The 20,284-nt window shown below is 43.5% G+C and overlaps 2 protein-coding genes across 3 annotated transcripts in view; one reads left to right on the top strand and one right to left on the bottom strand.

The window, feature by feature from the left end:
* The first annotated feature begins 9,387 nt into the window (after window positions 1–9,387).
* On the top strand, window positions 9,388–16,261 carry Mettl5 (Methyltransferase like 5). The gene is made up of 5 exons (XM_075680037.1): window positions 9,388–9,696; window positions 9,912–10,023; window positions 10,641–10,822; window positions 13,565–13,647; window positions 15,111–16,261. The coding sequence occupies exons 1-5, from the start codon at window positions 9,597–9,599 to the stop codon at window positions 15,270–15,272; spliced, it is 639 nt and encodes a 212-aa protein (XP_075536152.1). The 5' UTR covers window positions 9,388–9,596; the 3' UTR covers window positions 15,273–16,261.
* Window positions 15,336–20,284, bottom strand: part of LOC142571567 (bone morphogenetic protein 4-like) — a 41,620-nt gene continuing 36,671 nt past the window's right edge. For both annotated transcript variants that reach the window (XM_075680036.1, XM_075680035.1), the window contains exon 8: window positions 15,336–18,494. In XM_075680036.1, the coding sequence (XP_075536151.1) occupies window positions 18,369–18,494 (126 nt within the window). In that variant the 3' untranslated portion in view covers window positions 15,336–18,368. The remainder of the gene's footprint in view (window positions 18,495–20,284) is intronic.

The raw sequence follows: 20,284 nt of genomic DNA, 5'->3' as shown, positions 1-20,284 counted from the left end.
AGGGAAGTGCAGTTGAGGACGGCATAAGACTAGGCGGGTGATGAAATTAAGATATTCGCAGGCGCTATCTGGAATGGTTGGCGCAGGACAGGGGTAATTGGAGATCGCAGGAAGAGGCCTTCGTCCTGCAGCGGACATAAAATAGGCTGATGATGATGATGAGAAGGAGGAGGAGGACAACAATTTCTTTTGCCGGTCAGTTCTGCTGGCTGTACTGACTATAAGACGTGTGACATTTAATTTACTTGGCTGCGCAAGCATGCGCTATGCCAGACCTCTCAAACGGGAAATATCCGGCCTCGAATAGAGGAAGGGCCGTACTTCGATGAGACAGATGGCGTGTAGACGGCTTCATGAGTGAGACCGTTAGAATACCGTCGTCTTATATTTGCCCTGCTTCAGTAGCGTCGCGAATGTCTCAGCGTACCAATTTACAGACATTGTAAGAAAATAAAGTGCGAGGAAGCAGGCTGAGAGACCGGGCTAGTTGATATTCCTTGTAACCAGCGCAAGTGGGGACACAAAACACAAGAAAGGCGACGAGGACAAGCGCTGACTTCCAACTGACGTTCATTACAAAAAGGCATGAATATATCAGCTCGCGCACTTGATCAAAACCAGATATAATTGTGCAAGTTAACATGAACACCCCTAATAAAGAGCGCGTCAAGGCCTAAGGCAGCCCCCGCGTACAGAACCATAGTAAGCAAATTCTTTATCAGTGAAAACACTGTGGACGGTTTAGTAACGCAGTTGCCTCCTGCAATAGCCGCTGCCTCAATGGTAAGTCTTGTGTTTTCATGCGCATTTCTTGCTGGTATTTCTGTTTTGTCAAAGAGTGGACGACACTGATATTAAGAACAATGTATTCCGAGGAAGCTATAGCTCTCTCTCCCTTTTTTCGCTTTCTGATTATGCTCCTGCAACCTCACATTTAGGCACTATCCCGTCTGTCCCACGTGACGCTGGCCGCAGGAAAGATGTGTGCTACACACTACTCCTCTTGAGCAGTCAACGAAACACTTTCTGCGCGCAATGTTACATGATATTTATTGTCCGCTGACAGGGCTGGTTCTAACGCGTAACTGAGATAATTTGGGGGGCGCAGAATAAACGATAGAAACTCCCGCCCTTTGGCTTATCTTCTTGAGTTTGTGCGAGATGGCGCGTATGTACGGGATGACCGCTGTATTCCTACACGCGCTACCGTTCGCTGTCAGGCTGTCAAGTAGTGGTGAGGGTGTTGCCTCTTGTGGGCCTGTCAACAGTCGGTGTCCACGCTGCGTTGATGTCTGGGTAGGCGCTGATGGATGCGTGGGGGTTTGCCTCGTGGCGAACGTCTAATTAACTGCGAATCCAAGGTCGCCGTCGTTGTTCGGTAGCATTTGATGTTACCCCCCCCTCCTCATTAGTTCCGGCTGTCATGTAGTGGTGGGGGTGTTGCCTCTTGTGCACCCGTCAACAGTCGGCGTCTACGCTGCGTTGACGTGTGGGTAGGCGCTGATCGAAGGGTGGGGGTTTGCCTCGCGGCGCACGTCTAATTAACTGCGAATCCAAGGTCGCCGTCAATGTTCGGTTGAGACGTAACAGAACATATTGTATAAAGCTCTTCGTCTCCTCTTCGTCTGCTCCAAGAGTCCGTCTCTCGTCCTCGACCCTGAATCGGTTTTCGCTTAGTCTCGGGCCGCTTCGACGACAGAGTATTACGGATAACCTTATGGAGCTCCCTGCTTCCATTGCGCTGCCTCTCGCATTTTCCGAACGCACACACAAAGCTTGGCGAACAGATAGAATCACTTAGGTGCATTGTGTACGCGAAATTCAAAGCATAGTGCAATAGTGTCCCGCACGTAAACTACGCTATCACGCTGTACTATAAGTCGCTTTCTGGAAAGTTCGTTTGCGGAATGATAACGGTATTTCCTTTAACCCTGTTATTACGCTAACGTTAAACTAAAACTGTTTAATAAAAAGTCAACAGGCTGCACGAGCGCCCTAGCAGAACAAGAACCTGCCCTACGGTATGCTGTAGTGAAACATATTTTAAAGGAAACGTACTAAAAAGAGGGCGATTTCTCTAACAGCCTAGAAACATGTCAATTTGTACCAATACTTCAAGCACATTGAGGAAGAAGAAAAGTGAACAGGAAAAGTGAGTTTCGATTCCATTTTGGAACTCCCATGTTAGCCCACGCGACACCATCCATTGTGGCAGAAATGAATTTGGAGTCCATTGTGGCATAAATTTGTTTGGAAGCGGGACGTTTAGAGGAGGACTTCAGGCTGAAAGGCAGTTCGACGCTAAAATATTTCTGCCTTCCGTACCCCGCACCTTTCATTTACAAGACATCATCATACAATCAACGTACATAACACAATTATTGTTTTTAAATTCCATACCTTTCATTTACCCCCTTCACAATCCTAGTGCCACAGCACCAGCGAACAGATTCTGGCTCGGTTTCTACCCTTTGAGGGGATGAGATGGTGATGTTGCTTTACCTTAGTAGTTATTGGAAAATTTATAGTAAATCGTTACAGCAGCGCAATAAACGCATAATTGAATGACTAGGACGGCGGTATGCGGACCACAGCGCAACATAGTGATGCCTGAATATAATATTGCCACTTACGAAAGGATGCGGCATTCTCCGGACGCTCCCCAGAGCTCCACCTCGTCTTTATTGCGCTTTACGCGCGTGTGCGCGATAAACGAAGCAGCACGGGAAAAGGAACGTAAAAAGATATAATAAAGATCAAATGAGGGCGTTTTGTTTATGCCATTGTTTACAGAACTAATTTTCGATAGACCTTGGCTTATGCTATATATACGATTAATTTTGTTTGGAATGCAGCTTGCCGCGTTTATCCTTCCGTTTAATTTGCTCAGGACGAGAGAAGCCTACAAGGATGTAAATGTAAATTCTTTAATTTCTCTTTAAGTGAACCATATTCTGTCCTTTCTTCTTTCCTTTACCTTTGCACGTAAAATGCTGCTGATTCTTTTTACAGCCAGAAACTTTCCTTTTCAAGTAATGTAGTACTTGCAGTAATAATTTATGGCGAATTCGGCAAATAAAGCCCCGGCGCGCACTGGTGCGATTTGCCGAATTCATTACTTTTCGCATGCAAAAGGTAGTGTCCAAATCCAACCCCTAGCCTCGAACCCCTCAGATACAAATGCAGATTTCGAAGGCCATGCTTTTGCGTACTGCACGCGGCGGAAGCGATTGCGAGAGCCAAAAATACGTAGTGGACATCAGGTTTTGGACAAATCGGCTGTGTCGAAAGCATGGCAGCCATAACGTGTTTCGGCTCCTGCAGTATCTTATCGCGCATGCAATCATCAAAAGAAGAGCATTAGAGATAATATTTTGCTGCTACGAAGAAACTGTTCAAAATGTGACGCTTATGACTTTTACAGCTTTTGCAATAGGTAGTGTCCAAAACCCGACGCCTATGAGTGTATCGTCTTCTAATATCGCTTCCGCCTTTTCCAACCAGAAAAAGCATAGCCTTTTAGATCCGCAATTAACCGCTAGAGGACGCCTTCCTATGAGCATGGATTTATATGATATGTATGGATTGCTATGAGCATTGAAAAAACGGAGACGTACAAAAGCACAGTTCGCAATATGTGATCGGAAAATATGGTTGTAAGAGTTCATAGTGTTTTTTTTTTTCGTTGTTGTTGTTGATTAACCTTAGGACATTAGGCAGTATATAGCAAGACCTTAGTGGCGCAAACCACCCTCCTGTTCTAAAGGAGACGCTCATAACATCCATCCATCCGGATTAGCCACCCTATCCGGATTTTGACACCACTATGGTAACGCCATTATGGTCAGCTGGGCAGAACGGCGCTTTCTCGCTGAGGCGCCACGTGTGGAAACACTTTGCGAGGGCGCTGCGAGCGAAGTGGACAGCGCTGGAGACGCGCTTCGCGACATATTCAACGTAATTTCGCTGCGGGCCCTGAGACCAATTGCGTGCGTGCACTCTTATAACAGTGCTTTATTTTCACTGCAAATTTTTTGTACCACCTTTTTGCTACGCATACATGTTTCAGGCATGCGTCATACAACACGACATGTTCATTTTGCTGTCGTTGTCAAGTGCGTCGTCTGCTAGCGAGCGCGCGTTCGTCACGCGGTCGCTGGCGGATGCCGAGTTTTTCTTGCAAAAAAATCTGTGCAGTAAAATTTTTGATGGTTTTACTTGCATTGGTGCGCCCTCGACTTTTATCGGCCGGTACCAATCGTAGCTTTAGCCTGGTGAACTGCTGTTTTTAACATTGTTTTCTAAATGTAACACGTAATTTTTGCCACAGAGGCAGTCTGACACATGAAGCTACGTAAGAAAACGTTATTGGTATCGTCATTTGACGCGGGTTTCTTGTTGGTGGAACGTTGATCAGGGACAACGATCGTAGAAAACAATATTATAGTGAAATAAACTAGGTTCGTTAACTGCGCGGCGCGAAGAGATGCAAATGGCCAATGTACTTCTAGGTAAATCTAAGGATACATAGACATATATCTCCACGACATGTATGCAGGAGAAAAATGATAAAATATTCTAAATACACTGATTGAAAAAGTGAGAACTCCCATCCGGAATAAGCATGTTCATTTTAAAAGCTGCACCAGCCCTAGGTGAATTAATTCACTTTCGGAGAAAAGGAATCAAGGCAATTATTGGACGGTAGTATTAACAACAGTGTTAGGGAAATATATTGCACATGTACCCAGACTGAACCGGGGAGACCGGGAAGTCTTTACCAAAGTAATCTCCGTGGCTTGTCTGGTGATCTCCTTCAAAGTTCCAGCAGGCGAAATGAAGTAGAAACATATAGTCTAATCGAATGGTATTTGCTATACAGATCGTATTCGACTTCAGAATGCACTATTAAAAAGTATTGAATAGCCGTTTACGTTTGAACGTAACGAATAACAGCACTTTTGAAGTCTCGAAGGTGAGGGGCCGATACAAGAGAGGAATCTTGTTCCGAATTATTGTGCTGCTGGAGAGTTGTGACTGTACAGAGGCACACTAGTTCCTGAGAGAATTAAAGCATGGGTGCTAATCGGTTCTGCTGAACAAGTTCCTAGCTGTCATTCAATATAAACGCCCCGTTTTGGGACAGCCTGTAAATCTGCTAACTTGATTCAGGCAAGGAAAACATTCTTCTTTTTTTTTGACAGTCATGTCTGCAACCCATTAAAATTGGGTGCCCAATGTGGTACCACACTTACGTTTTTCAACGAATACAGCAGATCTACAAATATATTTACGTGTATGTGAGCCATGCGTTTCCTTTGCTTGCTTTATTATTGTTCTTATGATAGCGCACCGGATAACTGATAGAAGCCGTTTATAATACAGAAGCTGCTTAGTTGAGCGGACCTAGAGTTGGGAATGACATTAAATTTACTAATGAAATATAATACAAGCGTAACATGTTTTTCTCAGAAATCAGACTCGAGAATAGTTTCATTCGTATACACCCTATAGAAGAAAGCCGAAGAACGCAGCTACTTTCCTTTTTTTTTTTAATTAAACAAATTCTAGCGTTTTACGTCTGGCGATACGGTTATGAGGCACCCTGTTCAGTTCTCACCTTCTCACCACTGGGGTTCTTTAACGTGCCCCTATACAGAAGTACACGAGTGTTTTTTTCCATTTCGTTCCCATCGAATTCCGAGATATGGTTTGAACCCGTGAGCTCGAGCTTAGCAGCGCAACGCCGTACCTTCTATGCAGCCACTAATTAGGCTACCAGGACCCTTCTTTGTTTTTGTTTTCATTGTTGTTGTTAAGCATGGACTGGAGAAAAAATTTCACATGGCTTACGGGCCAAAGATTATCATGCATGTATAATGGCTACCTACAACTGTTTTCGGCGCCTGAGGTACGGCTGCAATAAAAGGAACCGTGCCAATTACTCCGCATTGTATTACGCTAGGAACACGGAAACATGAATGGGATGTTGCACTGCCGTTTTCTTTTTTTGTTTTTCTATAAGAATACTGCCCGTAAATCTGAGTGCAGGGCGCCGGATAGGGCAAACATCTTTTGTTTGAAGCGGCGAGTAGGAAGCAGATATGTTTTTCCGTCTGCGTTTCGCGAGACCTACTGATGAAAAACTATTGAGCAAAAATACACGTGAGAGATACATGCTGCTTGAAGAACAAGAAAAATATTTGTTCTCCAAAGGGAACCCTGAAATAACGTAGTAGAAGGAAAATCGGCACTGGAGCCGCCATGCACGCGCAATCACCGAGCGGCATTAAAAAATATACATAAAATGAAATAAAGAAGAGAAAGAAAGGAATCTATTGCTAGGGCATAAATACATGTTATATCCTAATATAAACGCCGTTTGAGTGGTCTGAACGCGTATACTTGCGCGTGAAGTAGTACGAATGACCCTTTTTAGAAGTATCGCTAGCAGTTTCGAATGGCGCTACCTCGCTGCGGCTATAGTGCCTAGAATATACTGGCTAGTGTACCGTCCGCGGCCTCCCGAGTGGCACCGGACATGGAGTTTCCTACAAAAATTTTTGTAGGAAACTCTATGGCACCGGATGCAATGAATGCCGGCGGCTGCCGCTAGGAGCGCTGCAGTACAGGTGGGTGCCGCGGCATGAGCGGTATCATCCGATCTTCTTAGCCCGCCGTGTTTCCACACCATCGGCAAGCGGACTGCTGCGCTTTCTGTTTTTATTAAGCCGTAGCACCAGCACAGTTCAAATGTGGGCAGCTGATTACTGATTAGGGTTTGTTTTGATTACAACAGGCTTCTTTAGCGCTTGTCGCTTGCGTGAAAAGCTTGTGCTAGCTCAGCTCGGCTTCGAGCGGGGAACCTCGTGTTTCTATGCTGGCGAAGAGAAAACGTAATTTTTAAGGCAAAAGCTTTAGATCTCTATGTTTCAAAGTCGTGTTGTGAGGTACAGAACATATCACACGATCCAAGGAAGGCCAGAAGCGAACCAAAGCATGTCCAGCCGTGTATAAGAGATGATTAATGATTAGCAAATTTAATGATTGATTAGTGATTGGATTAAGGTGAATTAAGGTGGATTAGAGCGCATGAAGGAGAATTAGGGTGGATTACAGTAGGCTTTGCAAGGCGTTCGTCTTCGTGTCTTTTAGGCGATAGGTATAAGGACACGTTTTTTATTCTAGCGATGATGGCAGCGTAATTTTTTTAAGCGTAAGCTTTAGATTGCATTTTTTATTCTAATAAAGTAAAATAATTTTAAGGTTGCGTTACTGTTCTATTAATGTTATATTAATGCATAACCATTCAAGGTCGTTGTAACCGATCATCTTTTGAAATGGCTCGAATTTCGCTGTTCTTTCTTTTTATTTTATTTGCTGCTGTTTCTGCCTATTTATCTTACTGTTGTCCTCATAGGTTTTAATGTTTTTGATTGTTTGTAAATCATGTACCCATCCCCTCATAATGCCCATTGGGCCCCGAGGGTATGATAATGAGTAAATAAATTAGCCTGTAAAATGAACTGTGGTGTTCTGGTTACTATCCATTTTTTATACTAGGTAAATACGTGCAGATTTCTTTTTAGTTCTGATATACGTGAGCAAAAATAATAAACAGATCTTTTATTTGAGCGTAACAAATATTTTATTCAAGCGTAACAACAGTCAAACGCAGGCACAAGGCAGCACTAGATATGAGATAATGTACACATACATGAAGAAGATAGATCTAGTGGCAGTGACGCAGTTTAAGGAGCTTCTGCCGTTGACTTTGCGCTTCCCGATCTTTGTTGATGCCTTTTACAAAAACCGAAACCTCAAGAAAACATAGAACTTCACAACTGCTGTCAAAGCTGGTTTTTCATGCTCTGGGCACCCTAGTTGTGGAAAGGCCAATGTTTGGAGTTTGGAGATGACCTGAAAAATCAGCTAGACTCGCTACATCTAACTTGTTTTTGCTAAACAACACAGCGAAAGCATCTTCCATGGCCTTCACAGCGGTTGACAAGGTCTAAGATAGACAAGGCCTCCATTGTCAAAATGGGTAGTGCAATATGAAGCAGCGTCGGCACTAGTTTCAGCTTTACTTACGCAGAGGAATTAAGCCTGCACACTGTGGTCAAGAACTTTTGGCAGTGATCTTTCGTGCAACATAACCTGCAGTATAGTAGTTCAAAGCACTACTGCTCCTTCTTTCTTGTTTTTTTCTTTTTCCTGGCACTCACAAGGCGCATGCTTAGGATACTCAGGAAATATTGTTGGTATGGCGTAGGGTTTCAGGCGTGTTTTATCCCGAGAAATCTCGTGGGCAACGCCGTTCACGGTGATAGAGAACGCACGCTAGACTAAACTGTTTTCTAAATGTTTTTCACAAACCACAGTAGTTGGTGCCAGCCTTCTGTCCGTTCTCCTGGTAATTCTTGCCCATTCTGCTACCGCTTCGTGTCAGATGGTGGAGTGAACAAGGATACACGCCTTTTGTTCGAGCGGTAACCGCTTCTACACAACGGCACAAAGCAGGTCCTCCCCTTGCACTCTAGCTTCGGCATTTTTTCACTGCCGCCGCATAGTTCTCGTAATGACAAGCACACGAACATAGCAGCGACGCACTCATTCTTGGCCAACACCAAGAACAAACACGCAACGCTGTAATCAGACAGAAAACGCAAACACAGAAACCGACGAAACCGCTGCGAAACTGATGTGCGAAGCAGACGACACGCGCGGTCTGCACCCACCCGTATGGCAGCGACCTCTGCCGGCCACCGTGGGCATTCATTGCAGGCGGCGCCACGCTTCTACATTGAAAAGAGCGGGTGCACGGCGCACTAGAGTACATTCTAGGCACTATAATGCGGCTCAATGGATGGATAGATGGATGAATGTTATGAGCGTCCCCTTGGAATCGGGGCAATGGGTTGCGCCATTAATCTAGTTCGATCGCAGCGCCGCCACAGTCTTTTTCGTCGCCGCGCGCCTCACTGCAAAGCATGCGCCGCCCCAGCTGATTGGCCCACTGAACTGTATTCTAGTACACTTTACTCGAAACCGTTTTTGCTGATGTCGGCGACGATACGTTCTAGACCAATGTTGTTCTAGACCACTTTTCACCCAAAACTTCGCCACCCATTTGGATCCAACGTTTATAGATACCTTAAAAGTATCTATAAACGTTGTTTGGATCGACCTCACCTGCGACTTCAATTTGGACACTTTGTAAATTTTGTGAATGTTTTTGCTTTATGTTGTTTTAAATACTTTATGAGAAAAAAGAACATTTACACCACGACCTACTGTATGGTCGTGATTTGCACAGCGCCGTGGGAAGTGCTATATGATGTAGGCTATTTAGCGCTTGATGCAACGTCTCTTGGCAACTATGTAATAAACATGGCGGCCTCCAGTGAAAGCGTTGTGCGTGCTCGCCGTTTAGAAAGCTGTTGTGGTGGTGCGTGCTGTCGGCGATGTCGTTAACTTGCTCGTCCTCTTTTATACACAGAGTGATATTCATGAGCACAGACAAGTAGTTCATGTGCGTATAACGATCGAAAATCACGGTCACCGCCTGGAATTTTCACCCTGTCTTTGCTGTAATGAAGCTAAAACATCTGAAGAGCATCCTGGATGATGTTGATACTTTCAATTCTCCGAACGTTCATTTGGAGCAGTACCCGACGCCACCGGACATTGCAGGTGCGCTCACGATTTCTCTTTTGACATAAATGTTTAAACTTTGCTAACTCTTGCGCGTGCAATTTTTATTTACACTGCTCACGACCGCGTCATTTTAAAGACGCTTTTTTGATGCTTCAAAGAAATTGAGCACAACAGAGCAGAACGCTGCCTTTCAATATAAATTTTCGATTACGAACATGTTTTTTTTTCTTGCGTCTCTTGTTTCTACGCAGCACACGTGATGCATCATGTGTTCAGCCAAGGGGAAATCGAAAGCAAATTGGTGGCCGATCTTGGTTGCGGTGCAGGGATACTGAGCATAGGTGCTGCTGTTCTGAACGCGGGGTGAGTTTTCGTATTGGTCATAAGTCGCTAAAAAACATAAGCAGAAGGCTGCTGCAGTGTACCAGATAGCGAAATTGGGCGAGTTGGTTGAGCAACATTTCGAGAAGAAAAAAAAAAACGCAGCAACAGCACCAATTGTTGCGCGGTACATTACAGTGTACACCCTTGTGCAGTGCTTCTTCTACACCGTGCACTTTCACACTACCTGTTTTTATCATTCTATAACAGCGCCTGTGTTGTTCAGTCGTTTATTGCTCCTGTTCCTGCACTGTTTTTCTAGAAGTGCTTCTGCGTTGCTCTCGTGCGAAAGGGGATGCTGCGATTGTCACATCAGTTTGGATGCCAGCACTAGCTTTGCAGCTACGTGTAATCTAAAGTCGGTGGCGCCTAATGAAGCAAGTAAGATTGTATATATATTTTCATATCTTCAAAAAGAAAAGTTGACAGTACTTACAGCTTCATTGCTGGCTGCTGTTATATATAACAGGGCATTCGTCTGTCTATTCTAACATCTTCACCAAAAAGCCTTGTACAACGATAAAACGATTGAAATAGTCGAGGGAGCTTTTGTTGAGCTGAATGTAAGCGGATCATTTTGGTTTTGTGCTTGCTACCAGACATATAGTTGGATTCGACATCGATGCTGCCGCCTTGCAAATCTGTTTGCAAAACTGCGCGGAAATGGATATAAGTACAGTGGACATGATACAGTGGGACCTTGCACTGACGCCAGACATGCGATGGAAAGACGCATTTGACACCGTAGTTATGAACCCTCCATTCGGCACTAGGACGAAGGGTAAGTGAAAAAATAAAGACTTGCATACCCTGGTTTGAGCCGAAAATAAATTTTCGATGTGGTAGAAGAGGCAGCAGCTGTCTGATAGTTTTTGTTTTTGTTCTAAAAGTAGCAAACAATATGGTTCTTAGTCTCAATTGCAGTATCTAGTCTTGATTATCGGAATTCTTGATGCCAACTGCACTTTTTTTTGTGTGTGTGTGGAAACAAGATTAGACGCCAAATTACGTTTGGTGCACTACACACAGGATGCCAGTTTGAAATATTTAAAACAATTTATTGAAAAGAATTGAGATCAATATGAATAAATGTCCTCTAACTGCATGTCATGCCGACTGCGTTTTTGAAAATGTTCATAGTACTGCCTGAACAACAAGGTTAAGGCGGTGATTCGGGCTAGTTTATCTATTGTACTGGGATCCTAAGTAGCGCTAGAAGGACAAGGACTGAAATAAGAATGAGCACCACGTGTTGTGTTGTAACCCGCCGTGGTTGCTCAGTGGCTTTGGTGTTGGGCTGCCGAGCATGAGGTCGCGAGATCGAATCCCGGCCACGGCGGCCACATTTCGATGAGGGTGAAATGCGTAAACAGGCATGTACTTAGATTTCGGTGCATGTTAAAGAAGCGCAGGTGGTCGAAAGTTCCAGAGTTCCCCACTACGGCATGCCTCATAATCAGAAAGTGGTTTTGGCACGTAAAACCCCATAATTTAATTAACCATGTGTTGTCACTCTTATGGATCTTCTTAGGATCCTAGGAGAGACTTAGCTACTTAGGATCCTAACATGGCTAGGCACTGGGCAAGTTGCTACATGGTCTAAAGTTTGACGAAAACTCGTCAGGTAAGGGTGATGCATTGTCAAATAAACTAGCACTCGCATAAGGTTCAAGATGAATAAAACATAAAAGGACATTTCGAGAACGCTATGGGTCCCTTGTTCACAATGAAGATGAGTGCAGGAGGAGGCGATTATTTATGTGTTAGGTGTCACGAGTCATGAGAAGAGCATGCATACACAAGATACAAGGCTGTACAAATGGCAGGATGAATGCTCGACAAAAGCAAACCGTATTGTGCGCTGTGAAGTTCTCATATCTTGTGTATGTGTCTTTTCCCCTGATTTTTATCCCAATCGAACACTTCCTAAGGCACATTAGCTAACTACTGCACTTTTGTGGCATTGTATAACTAGGCATATCATTTCACAGTTATTCACTGTTTCCATGCCTTATACTGTCATTGCTTACACTTCTTTTCTGAAAGGAATGTAACAGCGAGATTCTGGCAGTGCAAGCTTTTCACCAGTGTCATAAACTTGGCATTTAAAATTTTTATTTTGAAAGGAAGAAGAAGCTTTAATAGCAAGTGACAGAAAGAATTGCACTTTGCTGCTTGAAAAAGCTCTGGCCCCCTTTTTGCTAGTTGTGAGAATATTGGGGTCATGCCAGTTCACTTCCTCCTTTCATGCTTTGCTGGCTTTTTTGGTCTGCTGTGCTACATTTAAAAAAATATATAATTTGCACCATGGGGAACATTCATTCAAGTTGTACATTTGTCTGTTTCAATTTATCAGTGTACCTGGGTTCAGAGGTCCTGAAATTAGCATTTTATCAGTTTGGGCTAGAAAGCTGCATTGCAAACATGTGCAGTCAGTCATCTGTAAAGTGGCTCGCATGTTTCAGTTGTCCAAACAAGTCTGAGGAATGTAGACATCATAAAAAAAACAACCATTGGTGTTGCAGTTTGACTGTTCTTAATTAACATGGTCTGAAGTTTTAGGATCGGGACAAAATTAATATGCTGATAAAGTGAGCACTGTACCATGATTTTTTGGAAAACACACACGCACACACACACACACAGACACACACATTTCATCCTCAATATAACCCGTGAAACAATCTGAGCATATGGAAAAATAGTAGTTTGTCCTCGTATGAGTCATGAGACACTGCATGTAAATATAGTTTTCTGGCTCTCCATGCTAAGTTCTAGCTGTTTACTTCGTTGCCATCATGCCTGTTAGATCATCACATTCCAAGGGGGCAGTTTTTCATACCTTCTGTCACGCACTAAATACTTAGGAATTGAGATTCCTAATAGCATGAGGTTCAAATACATTCACTGGATGAAAGGTAAAATTATAATTGTACACACACGTACGCACACAGACACGCACGCACACACATATATATATATATGTTCAGCGGCGTCTACTTATTTCATTTGTATTCACCATGAGAACTACACAAGCTACCCAAGTATTTTTCATCTGGACACCAGTAGCTCTGCATGTATATGGGTATGCGTGTTCAGCACAATGCGTTGGCGGGCTAGTTGGTACAGATCCATAAATACTTTGTTTAGCGCAATACAACGGACACAAGGCGACAGGACAAGGCGCTTGTCCTGTCGCCTTTCTTGTGTCAGTTGTATTGCGGGTATGTGGGTACATGTGTGTATATATAGGTATAATGCATATGTGTGCGCATGTATGAATTGTTGTTGCCGAATATTCTGAAGGGGGCTGCGGGCTTCGTCAAGCTGCCTCTACTGGAGCAACTTTTACTTGCAGCCTCCTCCATCAAGTAGATGGAAATAATAATAATAATAATAATTATTATTATTATTATTATTATTATTATTATTATAACATGCAGACTTTAGTATTCTCATTGGTAGATTTATGTGCCCTAACAGCTCTCTGCTACATACTCAATGTAAGAAGCCATTTCTGCAGGCCTTGACATGGTTTTTCTGAAGGCAGCACTCTTCATGTCATCAGGATCTGTTTACAGTTTGCATAAAACTTCAACAAGAGAGGTGAGTCGATGTCTATGTTACATTGGAGTAGACAACGATTTCTCTTATGTCAGTGTGTTTCAGGTGGGAACATTCTGGCTTAAATTGCACTGTAAATGCCCATATGATTATGATATTTAGCCATCATTGCTAATGCTTTTATACACTTCTGTGTAATTTCAGTTCTCGTAGATCTGACAAAGTTTCTTTTGAATTGTATTACTTCACCACTCAGCCAATCAATGCGTGACAGTTCATAAGGTTAGCACATATAAGCACATAATAAACTGAAAGTTTGGAGTGCTCTGCATGATGAAATTGTTTATGAAAACCATATAAATTGATATGTGGAGAAAGGACAGGAATTCCGTGCAGTAGTATTTCTGCTCTTATTTCTACATATATATGTGTTCTCCATCTCATCTTGTCACTGTCATGCCTTGAAGAAAAAAGCTATGGAGCAAAATTGTACTGAATTAATGTTAAAAAATCTTAAATCCCTAAAAAAAGCATTTTGTAACATTGTTATGAAACTGCTAGTTGATACTGTATGTGTTGCTGTGCAGGCTTCACGAAGGTAATTTCCGTGTTGATTGCACCTGCAAAAACCAAGTCTGCACATGTCTGGTTTGCAATAATGCTCTATTTACAGTTATTTTCTGCAAAGATTTGACATCCTTCTTAGGAAATTCACTTCTTCTGATACACTATTGTGAACCACTTCTTATTAGTGTTATTTCTGTCAAGCTAAATATGCCTACCAGAAAGGCAAAACAAGTAGAAGCCATGTGTTGTTCTGTACACTGATGGTATTTGCACTATCTTGCTCTTTGGAAGAAGAATAGGCTGTTTCCGTACATGCTTCTTCTGCAAGGTATGAGGGGATGGAATCCTGTTATATCCATGTTATGAAGAGGCTTTTCAAAATTATGAAACCATTGAACTCAAATGAGTTTCTTTTTGGCGGCTCGATGGTGAAGCTGATGACGAATTGATGCTTCAGTTTAACACCAGGCCTTCAAAATGCTTTCCTTTCTTACTCGAGCGTTAAGCTTCCCACAGCACATTGCTGAACACTTTTTGAGTTGAGTGACTGAGAACTTTCTTGATATGACACCTTGGGTTGCCTGGCCTTCTCATGAGGCCACATGGGTGTTGCCACTTCCTAAATTTTTTCGTGAGGCTGTCAAATTTGAACGAAGTTTAGTAGCTGGGAGTGCAAAAGTATGTCTCTAATGCATAGAATTTTCTCTTTCCCTTGAAGAAAGGCCACCTCTAGGTCTGGTTCACTAATGAGCCAAATGTTAGTATGCTCCCTTGTATTCTTGTACGTTCCTGGTCTTCTAGGTATATCCATTTCGTCTTTTGATTTTAGTTTTGAAGCTCCTCCCTTGATGCTGTTATTGATATAGTGTTGTCTATTGATTTAATTCAACTGTTAGTCATGTTGTTAATTGGATGCCTTTTCTTTGTTTATTTTGCAGCACATTAAGAAGAAATCTGAGGAATGGGGTGTCAACTGCAGGGTGGTGGCAGAGCTTCGCTATAACATTGATCGACTGTACACATTTCACAAACGTGACTCAGCAGACGTTGCTGTTGACTTCGTTCATTTCTCAAAACGCAGAGTCCCAGGGAGCTTGTAGATCATTAGACATCCTGTTATGCCTTACGTGGTTGTTGTTGCACATCAAAACAACTTTCAGGGCTGAGGCTGTGAAAAACACTTTATTTTTAAACGGTTACAAATATGGGGTCATGATTCTAAGTTGCATATATACAATAGCAAGCCATGCATTATAACAACTGGGGGCACAAGGCATATCTATGGCAACTAGTTTTGCTACTTATAGAAAACAACTCACAACACATTTAACGAGAGGGCTCTGTAAATATGCATTATCACTTTTCAGTTTGCAAAGCTTAGTATGTGTAGTGTTATTACTTTCAGATTGACATCTAAGAAAGCCTAGAAAGAAACTAAGTGCTGTTTCAATGTTTTTGAGCCCTGATATGTGTTCAGAACAACTGGAGAGGAAATAAGTTTTTTGCTGGTGGCCAGTAAAAATGGCTAGTCAAAGCTGTCATGCAGAGCTGACGACATATATTAGCTTTCATAGTGGGAAAACTCATTTCACAGTAATAAATGAAAAGCAAATATTTACATATCAGACCGTGTTCTCAACACTTTGCTAATGACTTCATGAAGAACAAGTTGAGTAATCGAAGCAGTAAAGCGGTTCAAGAGCTTTTGGATACGTGACTGCAATAATATTTGTACTTCGTTCTTATGATTTCATGAAACTCCTGTAACTGATAAAGTTGCAAGTTTAGTTGAAGGACCAAGCAATTGCAAATATAAGTTGTAAAGAGCACCCTATCTGCACGTTTGGTTAACGGCATTTTGTATACTATCACAAACTTTATTTGTTCACTTCAGCAGTTTGGTGTTTTTCATTGTGCAGAAAATTGCGAATTTGAAATGTGAATTGAGGTACACTTTACAACATACCACTGTCTGTTTACAGCATACCGCTGTTTTTGATGGTTTGTACTTTTCCTATGGTTATTGCCAAGTGGTAACAGCTGATTGTGCATGTATACTGTTTATCAAATAAATGTAAGGCTTCATGGATTTTAAATGTGTGGTTTCAAGAATGTAAGAGCTTAACATGTGGTGCCTATTTATTAAAGAGAGAAGACGCTGAACAGATGCAGTATGCATATGTTATTGAATGGAGCAGATATTGACATTGGCCTAGTGTCAGTCATTACTACTTGTTATCAATATGTACAATATTCTGTTAATAAAAAAAGTAGTTTTGTGAAATCTTGCACACGGTAGCCCTATTAATGGTTTCCAACTTTGAATTTTTGTTCTTTACCACTAAAAAAAATATAACGTGGAACTATAACATGTTGCTAAGTTGCGTTCGCTCATTGTGTTCACTCAATGCAATATTATGACTGTAGTTTGCGTTCAAATGAAAATTCACATAGCTTGAAGATAAGCTTAAAGACACAGGTGGCTATTTACATGGGCATGTATACACACTACACAACAAAACATGCAAAGGATCTAGTGTTTACAGGGACAATAATGGCAGAAACACAATTTCCAATATTGTGTGGTGGTTGCTGGCATTTAATCATGTCAGAAATATGAAATGAACTGCAAGAGTATCATGCCACTAAGAAGAAAGACCATCTAACAAGCCAGCGAGAACTTCTCGCGAAGCAGCAAAAGGTTACCCGTCTCCTTGTGTTCATTAGCGCACTGAGTGAGTCGGTGCGCAGAACTTGCTCAGTCTCTGCTTCCTTCCTATCACAGTAGTGATTGAAAGGGAACACATGTTTCTCATACCTCATCAATGGTGTACAGGCCATGATATTCTATGTGTGTTCAGTCTGCCACTGCAATAGTTGCCTATATCAGGCATTGCAACTGTGTGTTATGCCATGCAGGGGGCAGGGCACACCAAATGAAATGTCTGGCTGCATTTTCCATTTTCACTAGTATTCCTTTTCTGACATTGAATGCAACGTCAGCATCTGACAGCACAACCATAATGATGCTTAAAAAGGTTTTGTACAGTCTTGAGTTCAGTGAAATGATCCATGGCCTTAAAGATATTGTCACTGAGAGGATGCCACGTTGTCTGTACGTTTCTAAACAGCCAGGTGCGTTGTCATGTCTGAGCTAGCAATTATTGAACTGACAACTCACTTTATGCAATCAAACACTTCACATGGTAATTTTAAAGGTGCTAATTACATTACTTATTAAAGCAAGAGCATATGCTTATGGAATTGATAAAATCAATTTCAAATCTGACACCAATTATTCAAAGAGTCACAGTACAGGCCTCTTTGAAGTATTACTTTCGCGTTCCTGGATTTTACTAAAGCATGTAACATTCTGCAAGCATCAAGGTGGTATGCGTCTCCTGACACTTCTTTTGCACTTGGACAGCTGCAGTGGGTGAAGCTTCACGCTAGTGGTAATGCATCACCCAAACCAATATTTTAGCAAAAACAGTTTGTGGGCATTAGGGCTCGAAGGCTGAGGTAATTCCTAAGCATATCTTTTGAGAAAATCATCCTTTTAACCAGATCGTATTCAACCAGATATGAGCGGTTCCCTAAAGGACAAAGGGCAGCACTGATCTCTCGGGTCATATACGCTTATTGCACCGGACAGCAATTGCAAAATCGGCCGAAACCAGCGTCCGGCTGCGAAAGGTGTCTTTGTTCTAAGCTTCAAATGGACAGTTGCGGTCAAGGCTGGGCCACCGCTTGGTTGTTTTCTTGGGCTGCAACCCAAGCTCGGGGCGTACACGCGTAGTCGCGGTAGGGGGCCAAGGCTTTCGGCTTCAAGCTTCGGTTGTTGCCCAAAGAAAAGCGCGAAAGTCGGCATCCACGGAAAATATTTCCCGAGCATCACTAGGCCTGGTACACAAGAATATATATAGAGCGTCACACTAGGGTCACTGGAAAAGGTATTGAGTATGTCGATAAGCCGGCGAGGGCGCGCAGCCTAGTTTGGCTCGTATGCACATGAGCAAACGATGGCTTACTTCACAGGCCGCGCGCCGACGTGTTCGGTGGTTTAGAGGCCGATCGGGGGTGCCTTACTACCAGGCCTTTTTTCGGTGACCATAGTGCAACGTACGCGTCAGAACGCGTGTGCCGAGATCAGCCAGGAACCGCCCAAAGAATGCCGTCACAACACTGTGTGCCCATCACCGGCGGGTGGAGCACCGGCAGTCGCTGGCCACCAGATTTTCAATGGTGGCCGTCATGACACTGTCTTCGTCCAGATATGTCAAGTTCAGAGGAACGTATGTCGCCCAGTTGCAGCTGGATACCTGCGAAGTAACAATCGTGACAATTATGCAACTTGAAAAGCAATAGGCATCGTTTTATCTTCAGATGACATGAGTAGTAAAGATAGTGCACGATACGTCTAACCTTTTGTCAATATAATTTGACGGAAGCACTCGAAACATTGGTTCTTTGAACGCTGCTAGCATTGCGTGGAGTGCTTGTAGCACGTGGTGCCAATATGGCGTTTCTGTAGAAAGCTCTGCATGTGTGAGGACGAGAGTTCGCCTCCATCTATAGAACTCTCGAGCATTGTGCATGCAATGGGAAACCGACTAGATCTTCCAGAATTGGCGCTGAGGTCATGCACACACCTATAGTGTGTGCTGCTAACGAAACACACAAGCATGCACTCACTCGTATATCTTACGGGGCTTATATTTTCCCCAAATAATACAGGGTCCTGAATATTTTGCTGCGGGTGTTCGAGAAAAAAAAGGTTTTGCGCTGTTCTTGCTCAAAATTTGCAGGACGATCGAATTTTGGCGTCGACTTCGTTTAGTATAACACTGGTACCAGTTAATTGCCTGGTTTTTAAGAAAAAAAATGTGCCCAGCTTGCACTAGTGGTGCAAGGCTGGAGTCAACAGCAGAGCATGGGATCACCTAGCTTTTATGTGGCTTGCCTAAGTTGTTTGCAGGTTTTGCGAGGTTATGCTAGGTTCTGCTAAGTTGTTGGTAGGCTTGGCTAATTCGTTTCTAGGTTTTGCAAGGTTATGATAGGCTTGGTTAAGTTGTTTCTAAGTTTTGCGAGATTATGCTAGATTTTGCTAAGTTATTTCGGCGGGCTTGACGCTGGAAGTTTTCGAGCAGTCGCAGGCCAGGATCGCTTGCTCGGCGACATCGAGCGCTCACGCGCCAACTCGCGTTCCCTGGACTGAAACTCGGAATCCTCGACTCGGCGTCGCCTATTCTCAGCCGCAGCTCTGTGCGGTGTTCCGGATCATCTCGGCGGCGACGCATCGCTTCTCGCTTGGCAGTACGGCGCTCTTCCTGGTAAGCCGCTTCTTCGGGCGTCCCGACTTTATTCGGTCTTCCCAGGAGAGGCCCTGACGTCACTCTTTGTGAAGCGAAAGTGAAGCCGGAAGTTGACGTTGCTCATGGCGTTGCTCCGCCTATCGGGCCAGCTCTCCTCTCTTGTTTACATTTCTCGCGAAACCCCGCCGCACTGCGCGCAACTGTACTGCTCTGACTCGCGCGCTCCGCAGCAATACTAAACAATGGTTAGCACGTTAGCATGATTCCGCCAAAAAGGGCGGATATTCCTTCGTCCGTTGCCGTTGCCGTGGCGCGGTAGATAGCGTACAGCGTTCCATGCGCGTTCATTTCACAAACTTTAGTTCCTCCTGTCCCACCTGGCCACAGCAACATCCGGTAGAGCACGGTCCAGATAACGCAGCGCAACAAAACACGGAGACCAATGCAAACCTGCCCGCACGGCGCCTTTGCCACGGTACGAAACCCACGGAGTACAGTGAACTAGAAGTATATTTTCTAGTGCACTGTACTACGGAGCAACACGTGTGAGCGCACAGAACAATAACAAAGCCGCCATTGTGTCCCAAAAGGCGGGGCGACTACAGCAAAGAAATAAAAAAAACAGCAAAACAAAGGAGAACCTACTACGTCATTTCCTCCACACTTTCTTCTAGCGCGCGGAGGGGGTAGGGCCTCTCCCCAGTTTCCTTCCTACGTGCGCTGAACCTTGGGTGCAGGCATGGGTCTTCCCATGGCGGCAGTACGCACGCACGGAACAGAGGAGGCGTGAGGCGTGT

This window comes from Dermacentor variabilis, chromosome 2 (genome assembly GCF_050947875.1).
Source record: "Dermacentor variabilis isolate Ectoservices chromosome 2, ASM5094787v1, whole genome shotgun sequence".
NCBI classification, from domain to species: Eukaryota; Metazoa; Arthropoda; class Arachnida; order Ixodida; family Ixodidae; genus Dermacentor; species Dermacentor variabilis.
This window is presented reverse-complemented; position numbering and strand designations above follow the sequence as displayed.